Genomic DNA, 11,544 nt, shown 5'->3' on the forward strand with positions numbered 1-11,544 from the left:
ATAAGTGTATAAAAGTTATTCTTCTTAAGTAGATAAGGACCTAAACAAAGATGTTTCCATTTTCTTTAGTTTGCTGTAACATATAATTACTAATCAGATAACCATCAGATAATTGAAAGGTATTTTCATTATTTAAACTATAACAACATTATAAAATACTCTGTTAATAATAAATTCATTATAGTTACAGTTAGTAATGAGGATAACCTGTCCTATGCACTGCCCTAAATTTTACATAAATGATCTCATGTAAACCTTTACAAGGTATTATCCTTCTTTTCATATTTGATGATATGTAACACTAGCAGTTCAGACACCTAGCAGCTAGGTAGCTGATATTTAAACCAAGTCATCTATGAATCTGCATCTACCCACCTATTACTTAGCTTCATAATGTTTCTACTAATAAAGTGAATTTACTTTGCTTTCCCAACTCTATGTAAATATAAACACATCAATACCAGTTGTACAGGACAAAAGGGGGTAGAGTTGAGCAGCATCCTGAAATAACAATTCTTAGTCATCATAGGATATTCTAACCTCATTATTTCTCAAACAAAGGGAATTGAAAGGCAAGAGTCATCTAATAGACTGTGATTGTCAACTCTTTTTATGAATAATAGGGCATTTTATAGGATAAGCATATAAGAGCAAGGAACAACAGTACAAAATGATTGAGTTTTGTTATGAATCAAAGTTAATCAAAAAGTTTAGACTTCTTAAAAAATTAGTAAAACCAAACTGAAAACCCATTAATCTACCATAATATCAGTTGTCCAATCAAACAAAATATCAAATAAGAAGCATCAATAATTATAATAAGGGGATATGAAACTTATAAATGATTTGTGTTGCTCACCTCAATTTATTGCTTTGCTTACCCAACTAATTAGACTGATGACTAATTGATACCTGATCACTGAATCCCTGTAAGTTAGTATTCTTTCCATCAAGTTGATATTTCTTGGTCGTAAGATTGTTATTTCAGTATGTCGCACATTTTTATTGAAAAAATTCAAACAACTGTACCTTTTCATCTTATCAAATACATGTATATTTGCCCCCTTCTTTACTAAAAATTTCGCCATCTCCATTTTGTTTTCCTTGAGAGCCAGTAAAAGTGGTGTAAAGCCATCCTGCAAAACAAAACAAAAGAATCTGTAATCCAAAATCATTGTAATCTTCAACTTAATGGAGCCTTAAACAGTCCTTTGAATACAAAGCCTTGCTAAAGTGAATAAGCAGCTTCTTCCTTGCAGGCCCCTGCACATTCCTTCTCCTTGAAATGCCCTACAACTATTTACATGCGACACATGAAACCTGCTCATCACTTCCATAGATGACTTTAAAACTGTGTTTGTTCTACAAACATTTCCTTCTACCTTAGCATTTAATATATGGAGTCATGTAATTGCTCTCTTCACCTCTTTAAGAGCAATTTGATAAGCAGGTTTCTGCATGAATATCTTGAGGCTCAGCAGTGTGCTTAGTTGTTAGAGGAAACTACTGTTATCTGTGGACCATACTGAGTCCATAGCTTCTGAGGTTTTTACCTTTCCAGTGAGTGTTTCCTCCAATGCGTTTGTATAAACCATTTTTTACTTGTGAAATCATCTAACACATTTTATAAAAATGATATTTAGCCCAAAGGACATATAACTCAACATCGACCCAGAAATTTTCAAACTTTTGTTAATTTATACTTCACTTGCACTCTGTTTTCCCCTAATGTTGATGGAATGAAGCATTAGTGTTAAATCAAAATCATTCAGTTGATTTTCAACACTGTCTTTAACTCACTGTTTTTGCAGTGTTTACAATTGTTAGGATATGACACCCAGGCTTTATAAACTTACCAAGCCACACAGTAATGGCTCAAATGTCAAGGTTGTGATTCGCTACTCTTTCAATATAGGAAAGAAAACTTGCAATTACTAGTCTGGGATCTGTTTACCTGAATACTAATAATACATAGAATTCTTAAAAGTCTAGCTTCTTATTATTTTCAATATCTTTTAAAAGTAATGAATTATTGTTGTCTTTTTTTTTTTTTTTTTTTTTTTTTGGTTTTTCGAGACAGGGTTTCTCTGCGTAGTTTTGTGCCTTTCTTGGAGCTCACTTGGTAGCCCAGGCTGGCCTCAAACTCACAGCGATCCGCCTGGCTCTGCCTCCCGAGTGCTGGGATTTAAGGCATGCGCCACCACCGCCCGGCAAATTATTGTTGTCTTAAAGCAAGAAGTGTTATAAGCTAATCTTCACCATTGTTACTATTTTTTTTTCCCAAACATAAAAATAGTAAAAGAAGAAAGTAGGACTAAGATTATAGGAGTCAAACCATGGCTCTTCCAGAGTTCCTTAGGATTTTGAGATCTAACATCCACACATTCAATGTTTATTCAGGAACTCTTTCAGAATTTCAAGGAAATAAATTTTGTAAATGCCTTTGTCCATGACTAATTAGATTTAAAGATTCAAACTCTGCATAGAAAACTCTACTTGTAATACAGATATTCAAACTTCTCCTGAGGTCATCGGGACACACAATCCAGAACTAAGAATTTCAGTCTCATGTCTAACCCACATGTCTAATTCCCTTCACCATTTGTTCTTATCACTGAAAAGAGAAAGGACTCAGTCACTGAAAACTTCTTAGTTTCCTTTGATGGGAACAGACAGGGAACAAGCTGCTAGGGTTACATTTCATTTCAATATGAAAAAATGTCGGTTCCATCTTCTCCTTCTCCCAATCCAGGCATCCTAGATTGGAAAACAGAGGTTAGTTTTTGACCTAAAAGGTAGTCATATCTTCAAAAAAAGGGAAATACACCAGTGCATTCTGTGATCTTTCGTCTTTTTTCACATATCCACCACCTACTCACTACTTACTCCTCAGATTGAACTACAGGCATGTTTGTAGCTCAGTAACTTCAACAAATGAAGAATGAACACTCCTAAAACAGAAAACACAGTAGCAAAACCTGTAAACTCATTCCAAAATAATTCTCTTAGTTTTGATTTTTGTTTTGTTTTTTTTTTTGGTTGGTGGTGGTGGCTTTGCTTTTTTGTGAAAGGGGTCATGAAGCTGAACAGTTAAGAAGGGGGATTGGTGGGGATATGGAAGGAGTTGGGTGATGGTAAAGAATGTGATCAAAATAAATGAAAAATGTTCATTAAAATAATAAGTTGAAAATAGTAATAATTCTTCATGTATGCCTCCAATTGCCCAAGTTCCAAGTGGGCCTTCATATTTCTGTTCAGATTCTTGTTCTGTATTCTTGATTTAATCTTCACACAGAGAAATATATCATTTGATATTATTTGTCAACAGCAATAAGATTTAAAATTTGCCAAAATTCTTTTGTTTCACTTGAGATTTAAAATAGTTTATTTAGCAAGGGAACTTTTGCTCTACAGTTCTGTTACTTCGCACAGGTTAGAAACAAATTTTAGTGGAAAAAAATCATAAAAAGAGAAGCTTTACCTTGAATAAATATAGCAAACATAGTTTCTGGACCAGCAGCAGGCTGCCTCAGCCACAAAAAGGAGTTACATCATCACCTGTCTCCAGCTGCCTTTCCCCCATCAGCTAAGTGACATGTGCACCCTTAAAAGTGCCCTCCAGGCTCAGCTCGCTCTCTTTTGCCTCTTTACTTTTCTTGTCTCTCATCTCTCTCGTTTCTTGCTACTCTTTTTTCTTCTTTCCTCTGTTGCCTTTTTTTCTCTCCCTTGCTTTTCTTCTTCCTCTTGTCTGTCTGCCTCTTTCAAGTCCCCATGCTGACATGGCCTTCCAATCTCCACTCTCTTCCTTCACCAGTAAACCTTGCACTAAGTCTGTAATGCACGGCCTGTTTGCTTAGTGGCATACCTTGGCAGGACCCTCCAAAATATACCTACTACTGTCTTCCTTTTTATTTATCCTTTCACATAGTGTTTCACTAATACTACTCCTCTATGCAGGAAAGTTCTAGACTCTAACACTTCGTTCAAAGTAAGTCACATTCTCTATTTCAAGTCATATGCTTAAACAATTAAGCTATTTCAAAGTATTTTCATTCAAGTAAGTTAATCCTATGTGTATTGCTATTAACACACATGTATTTCAGATTATTTTGGGGACTACAATGCTGTGAATTATACCTTGTTCTTTTGTTCCATGTCTGCATTGTATTTAAGCAAATATTCAACCAGCTTCTGATTGTCTTCAGACACAGCATAGTGAAGAGAAGTATTGCCATTTTTGTCCATATGATTGGGATTAGCACCGTGCTTCAACAATGTACACATGCACCCATATGACCAGTTTTGTACAGCCTAGGGATTATACCAAGAAAGAGATTGCTTGTTCAATGAATTCAATATGATCATCACATAGAGTTCACCAAGTAGTGACATGTTCATGGGGCAAGTTTGTTTTAAAATCATTTAAATTAAGTCTGTGTTATGCTAGATTTGGACAGATATACATACCTTCATCAGAGGTGTGATGGAGTTCCTGTCAACAGCATCAATATCACAATTATTTCTCAGTAGAACATTTACTACTTCTTCCCTGCCATAGATGCAAGCAAAATGCAGAGCAGTCCTATGGAAATGAGAAAATTTTTAAGAATTTCTAGAACACTATCTTAAAATTTACAATTACTCATGTAATCAAAAAATATTAAATGACTCATAAACATTGGATGATATGTGTTTCTTCTAACTTCTGAACAAATAAGTCCTTGTAAAAAAATGGAAATATTTATTAGCTTGTATTACTCACTATACTGGTAAAAACAACATTTTCGATGGTGTATTTTGTGTGGTGCTATGAACTGAGCACATGGCCTCTTTCATGCTTAGAAATTAATCTGCCAGTGTTCAATACCATCCAACCAGGAGCAGGTTTAGAGAAAAAGCATGGCATTGAGTTTAAATCACCATAGGTTTAATTATAACTTAAACTTTGCTACAAACTTAGACTTCCTATGAATCAATTCTCTCATCAGTAAAGCAAGTATCAAAAACAGTAGTTATCTCACAGAATACCATTGTGATGCATCAATGGGAAATGCAAAATGTCTAGAATAGCTCCCTGCACTCCACATCTCAATTTAATCACTATCCCTTCTGCTCAGCAAACAAGATTTCAAGTACTTAAAATTATATGATAATAATTCTTCTGATATGTTTAAGTATTATTAATTTCAAGGACTCTAAATTGTATTTAAATTTGCTTAGAGGAGCAAAGCAGCAATGTTTTAAGAATAGTACAATAGGAATGCTACATAATAGATGTTCATGTTATCAATGGTGAATAAATTACATGGTAAATTCATGATTTATCAGGATAAATTTGTAGGCAGGATGGGACAATCTGGACTAGAGACCTCTAGCCCGGGTGTAAGTCTGGAGACAGTACTGAGGATCCAGAGAAGACAGAACACAGAGAGGCCGTCCCCTCCTACTGGGTCCCCTATTCTGGTCTTTGAATATATCAGAGGCCATATCACATCCTCCACACAGGCCCCTCCAACCAGCTCATTAGCGCTGTTACCTTTCCTTAAAGTCTCTGTCATGCACGCTGTGTTTCCCAAGGTTTATCATTCTCTGCAGTTTCTTGATATCACCTTCACTTGCAGCCTGGTGGATCTTTTTGCGAGGTTTGTATCTGGCTTCGTTTGCACAAATGCTTTTCATATCCCGTAAAAAGTCCAACAAGTTTTTTCCTGGGACATCGCAGAAACCCATAGGTGTCTTTTCCTTAATTCCATGAACCAAGTTCTTCATGACTGAAGATACTTACTGGCCTCACCGCCTGGCCCTGACCTTCGGATTTTCCCTAGTATTTGTCCTTTAGCCCACTAATTCCCCAACTCAGAATTAGCTCAGTATTTGTCCTTTGGCCCACTAATTCCCCAACTCAGAATTATGGAAAAATCAAGATACGCCCACAAGCTCCCCCACTAAAACTGTATGGTGGGGGAAATAGCTTATGACACCCCTAGATACAGTTGCTGGACTCCAGGTTGCCAAGCAACACAGGTAAACATTGGTGTGCATGCGCAAGAGCGGGCCTCCTGCACTGCTAACATCCCTAGAGTTTAAGGGTGTTCATTGTGAATGTACAAGCCACTTCTGGCCATCTTTCTTCAGGAAAACAAGTCTGTGTTCCATTAAATATCCATATTATCCTCACTGCAAACAATATTCCTCCTCAGCTTCCATCTCTCAGTCTGAGATCTAGCTCCTTACTCCCCTTCTACACTTTGCTCTCCTTTCCTCTTCCCTTCTTCTCTCTCCCTCTTCTATCCCTCCATTATTCATACAACCTTAAGTTCTTTTTCTTCCTCTTCAATTTTTCACTACCCCCTTCTCAACCCCATTCTTCTCCCCAGGAGCAGCAGCCCAACCCAGCTCTTACATTAGTTCATCATTCAAATGCACCCCTGGAAAGTCCATCTTTCTTTCTACCTTACTTCCTTCTCTCCACACCCCTTTCACTAGGTTTCCCACAAGATTCCAGAATACACCTATCTCTTCTTCCTGCTGACCTTCACCCACACCATATAATCTCACCATTCATTCATTCACCACACATACACACAGTGAAAAGCAAGCAAACAAGACGTGATGGTGCACATTTTAATCCTAGTGCTCAGGAGGCTAATGCAGGAGAATTTTGAGTTTGCTGCTAGCTTTGATTAAACTTAGCTCCAAATAGGAAAAAGTACCAGAAATGTCTGGAAGGCAGTGATGAACTGTTCAGGTGTGAAAACAATGGATAATTTTTAACTTTCATTTCCATTAGTGCTTTTTATATAGTCTAAAATATGTATTTCATAATAGCTAGTAAATATGTGACCACTGAATAACAAAAAAGTGATATATAAATAATAACCAAGCAATAAATATGTAATAATATATGGCTTATAACCAATAGATATGATCATTTCATCTTCAATTTGAAATAAATTATTCAAGTTTATCAAGCAGTTAGAGAAGAAATAATAAATCGTGTCAAAGTGGAGGACATCATTTAACATTTGTGTTTATAATACAGTATTCAGGTTGTATATTCTTTTCCCCCCCTTTTTTTATTATTATTATTATTTTACAACACCATTCAGTTCAACATAATAGCCACAGATTCCCCTGTTCTCCCCCTCTCGCCCACCCCTCCCCCCAGCCCACCCCCCATTCCCACCTCCTCCAGATCAGGTCTCCCCCGAGGACCGGGGTTGACCTGGTAGACTCAGTTCAGGTTGTATATTCTTGTGAGGAGCTTAGGAGACCCTTTTCATACTCAGGAGTTGTTTACTCAGTCTCTTCATTGCCACCTTCATGTCTTTGTTTCTCAGTGTGTAAATGACAGGGTTCAGGATGGGCGTAATCATGAAGTCCAGAATGGCAAGAAACTTATCCACTGGGACATTAGGAAATGGCCATATGTACACGAAGATGCATGGTCCAAAGAACAAAACCACCACAGAGATGTGAGCAGAAAGTGTAGAGAGGGCTTTAGACAAACTGCCCAAGGACTGTTTCCGTACAGTGAACAGTATGAAGATGTAGGAGACAATCAATAAGAAAAAGGTAGTGACAGAAATTAATCCACTGTCAGCAGTAACCAAGAACTCCATTCTGTAGGTGTCTATGCAGGCCAGTTTGATGAACCTAGGAAGGTCACAGTAAAAACTATCTATCTCATTCGAACCACAAAAAGGCAAATGGACAACAAAAGCTAACTGAGCCACTGAGTGAATGAGACCAATAACCCATGCACCAATCACAAGCAAAAGGCACATTCGTGGGCTCATGATGGTCAGGTAGTGAAGGGGCTTGCATATGGCCACATATCTGTCCCAGGCCATGGCTACCAGCAACACCATCTCACATCCCCCCAGGACATGAAGGACAAACATCTGGAAGATACAGCCCTGGAATGAAATGGTATTATGACTGGAGTACAGATCAGAAATCAACTTAGGAACAGTTGAGGTAGAAAAACATAAGTCAACAAATGAAAGATTAGCTAAAAGGAGGTACATGGGTGAATGTAAATGAGGGTCAAGGACAACTGTAAGCACAACTGAGAAATTCCCCAGAAAAATGGTTGCATATGATATTGTAGAAAACACAAAGAGGAAACATTGTGTTGGTCTGTAGATTGATAATCCCAGGAATATAAACTCAGATACTTCAGAGTAATTTGCTTCATTCATTGGATCTTTCTTGAGTTATCTACAATACTCAAAACAAAACAAGCAAAGCAGTTACCAGAAATAATAAAATAATAACCTAGCAGTGAAATATTTTATTTGTGAACTCATTACAATAAAATGATTTTATATTAAAAAGTATAATTTAAAATAAATATCTATTGAAAGAAATAAACATAAATTGTTTCAAAATATGTATTAATAAAAACAATTCTTCATGACAGAACATATTTTGAAGAATTAATGTCTCTATTCTTCCAATATCCATTATGAATATATACTGTATCCCAAATACTATGTTGTGTCCTTTGGTAAGACGGTGATCCTGTTTCTGGCAGAATTGCAGACACATTGAATACTTTAAGCGTGAACAACTTTAAACACAAAACCTTGATGACTAAGATGAAGAAAAAGCATAGGAGAATGGTTGGTTTATATCAGTGCCATCTGACTGAAGAGGAATTAGAGTGTAAAGGGTTTGAAATGTCCTCTGCAATGACCTTGAAACAAGGGAAGTACATCAGAGTAAAGCAAGCATTTGTGTTAAAGAACTTTGCTGTTTTATCCTAAGAACAGTCTCTTAGTCACCATACAAATGGTAAATCGACTTTTGTACTATCTGAGAAAACATAAACAAAAGAGTAAATTTTATTAATTTTCACTTGTTATCAAATTCTTCATAATCTGATGAAGTTCTATAAATACGGCAGTGAGGGGGAAAGACAGTTTCATACGCTGTCAATTGGAATGTAACTTGATATAATTTCTTTAACAGACACCTTCAAAAGAATGTTAAAGCAACTACAAGGAATGAAAATCAATATTATATAAAGTGGTGAATAATGTATTTTTAATGAAAATTGTCACTAGACAAAATACCTAAGAAGCTTGTATTTAAGAGCTACATGTCTAAGAAAAACAGAGGATGATTCTCTCATGCTTACCTGTTAGTTGCTTATTTCTATGCTACCCTAGATGCATTTAATAGTTTAAACCATACAAAATTGACATATCTGCATCTTCCAAAATATATATTACATAATATATTAATTTACTTTTTCTGTCTTATTAACTACTTAATTTTTAGGCAACTCAATCAAACAATTTATGTTTAACTTACACATGACTGACTGCCATTGTTTCCCCCTTGTAATTCAACTACCTTGCTCCTTCTAGACTCAGCACTGACAATGACTTATTTTCAATTTTTATGCCACTTCCTCTCCTATGTGTAATTTTTTAATAAGCTGGTATTCACAAGAATAAATCCTTATACTGCATACTCACAAAATAGAATATATTGATGCAAACACCAGGAACTCACTGGAGTCAGAAATAGAGTTCTGTGCAGCAAAACCATACAAGAAGAGGCATCATGATGGTCAGAATGTAGGAACAGATATTAAAGCAAAACAAAACACTGCAGAGGTTAAAAAAAAAGACCACTTAGTGATGATTAAACAGATAGTCACCGGGGAACATTAGAGCTGAAATCAGTGATCAATTTGATACTGACCCAGAAGAGAAAAATAGCATTTTTCCAACAAAGTTATGACAAATATGTGAGCATATATATAGGTTAACCCTAATTTGAATAATATACAATATGAAATTATATATACTTTTTGTCAAATCATTCATGGTATATACATTTTTGTGTAACAGGTAAATCTTTATAATTCAAATTCACAGAATCTAAGCAAGGAGTAAAGGCATAATCACAGAATTGAATGACAATATATTTTTCCCATCAAGGGAGCTTTAGTTAGGCCTAAAACTTGTAATCATTCATTGTGAGGAAACCAAGGCATGCACATTTAGAAGTGCAAAGTTATACATACTGTATTTCCAAAGAATAGGCATAGAAAAGCACCAAGACCAAAAGTCAGGGCTGCAGAGATGGTTCAGCTAGTAAAGTGCTTATTGTGTAAGCATGAGGTTCTAATTTCACCCAGGAACCCAGGTTAAAAATTCAAGCATAGTGATGTGAGTTTGTAATTCCAGTATGCACACAAGCACATCCCTAAACCTTACTGACTAACCCAGTCTAACCAAATTTGTGAGCCTCAGGCCAGTGAGAAACCTTGTCTCTCTCATACATACTCAAACAAAATCAAGGTATGTGCCATTTGAGGAACAACAACCATCATTGTTCTCTTGCATGCTCACAGACGTGGACACACACATGAACAAACACGCCCACTATATGCACAAACACTAACAGAAAGCAATACTACTAGGTTTATTGTTTGTTTCTAAATGATTGGGCAACTGACTAGTTTACTCTGACTTTCTTTTTATGTCAAACTGTTCTTTGCTACTTTTTGACTATGGCTTGGAAAACTATCACAATTTTACTACTATTATTAATGAAGAATCAAAGTAATCATGCTGGAAGGAGTAGATCTAATTTTAAGGAGAAAGCAAGTATGTGCAGAGAACTCACAAAACAGGCATGCAAAGGCCAGTAGGCTTATTAACAATCAACCTTATCAGTCATGAGTAGTTTGGTAGCTTTTAGTTTAACAATCAAAATAGTCAAGAAAAAGATCAACAAAGAGTGATAAAATGTAGATGAGAGAAATAATTCTCAGTATTATCAATGTTTCAGAACAAAAATTTTCTTACACTCTTGATTTATAAGTTGAAAACATTAATTAAGATGAGACACCAGGTTGACTTCTAGAAAACAAATGACAACACAAGTTTTGTGCATAAGTAAGTAATGTTTATTATACATCCTATATCATGAATATTATTAATGTTGAATAGTACAAACCTATTACCTACATAATTGTGCATATATGCAATGGAATAGATTGAAGTTATTAGACTAAGTCATTTTACATATGTAAATCTGGAAATATTTCCAATTTGAAGATTGGAGGGTATTAAGTAAAATTAGTAATAGGAAAATTTTTATTTGAAAGAGAAATAATATTCTAGAATGTATATTAAGTACCATCATTCAATAATCTGGAAATGTAAGCTCCCATTTGCTTTTACCTCCCCACATTTATACTTATGTGTTATTCAGATGGCTAAAACGAAGTTATATGCTGTCAAGTTAAAAGTGGATTATTTTACAACAGAATAGAATCAAGATAAACAGCTCTACAAATTCAATATAGTAATGTCAGAGTCATTCAAACAAACTTTAGAAATTATGACAAAGATTACCAATATTAAAACACTGGTTTTCTCATAAAATATCACAATTCCATTAACAAAGAGAATTCTCAGCAAGAGTTTTATCACTAATATTAAGTTCAAGTTTGTGAGCAATCCATTGTTAGTTTTCCCTAAAATATACCTATTCTTAGCCAGCTGATACTAATAAGGA

The 11,544-nt window shown here is 35.5% G+C and overlaps 2 protein-coding genes across 6 annotated transcripts in view; both read right to left on the minus strand.

Moving 5' to 3' along the window:
* LOC143272951 (uncharacterized) overlaps window positions 1-6,004 on the minus strand; it is a 35,564-nt gene extending 29,560 nt beyond the window's left edge. For 3 of the 5 annotated variants that reach the window (XM_076570261.1, XM_076570263.1, XM_076570262.1), the window contains exons 1-4: window positions 5,537-5,960; window positions 4,468-4,582; window positions 4,138-4,311; window positions 1,030-1,136 (exon numbers count right to left, since the gene is read on the minus strand). In XM_076570261.1, the coding sequence (XP_076426376.1) occupies window positions 1,030-1,136; window positions 4,138-4,311; window positions 4,468-4,582; window positions 5,537-5,769 (629 nt within the window). In that variant the 5' untranslated portion in view covers window positions 5,770-5,960. Of the gene's footprint in view, window positions 1-1,029; window positions 1,137-4,137; window positions 4,312-4,467; window positions 4,583-5,536 lie in introns of all 5 variants that reach the window. The other 2 variants (XM_076570266.1, XM_076570264.1) reach the window with 2 other exon arrangements.
* A 1,241-nt stretch (window positions 6,005-7,245) lies between these two features.
* Window positions 7,246-9,580, minus strand: LOC143272732 (olfactory receptor 4F6-like). The gene is made up of 2 exons (XM_076568713.1): window positions 9,489-9,580; window positions 7,246-8,223 (listed from the first exon to the last, which is right to left on the minus strand). The coding sequence occupies exon 2, from the start codon at window positions 8,202-8,204 to the stop codon at window positions 7,266-7,268; it is 939 nt and encodes a 312-aa protein (XP_076424828.1). The 5' UTR covers window positions 8,205-8,223; window positions 9,489-9,580; the 3' UTR covers window positions 7,246-7,265.
* Window positions 9,581-11,544: the final 1,964 nt, after the last annotated feature.

Source organism: Peromyscus maniculatus, chromosome 4, assembly GCF_049852395.1.
Source record: "Peromyscus maniculatus bairdii isolate BWxNUB_F1_BW_parent chromosome 4, HU_Pman_BW_mat_3.1, whole genome shotgun sequence".
In the NCBI taxonomy this organism is placed as follows: domain Eukaryota; kingdom Metazoa; phylum Chordata; class Mammalia; order Rodentia; family Cricetidae; genus Peromyscus; species Peromyscus maniculatus.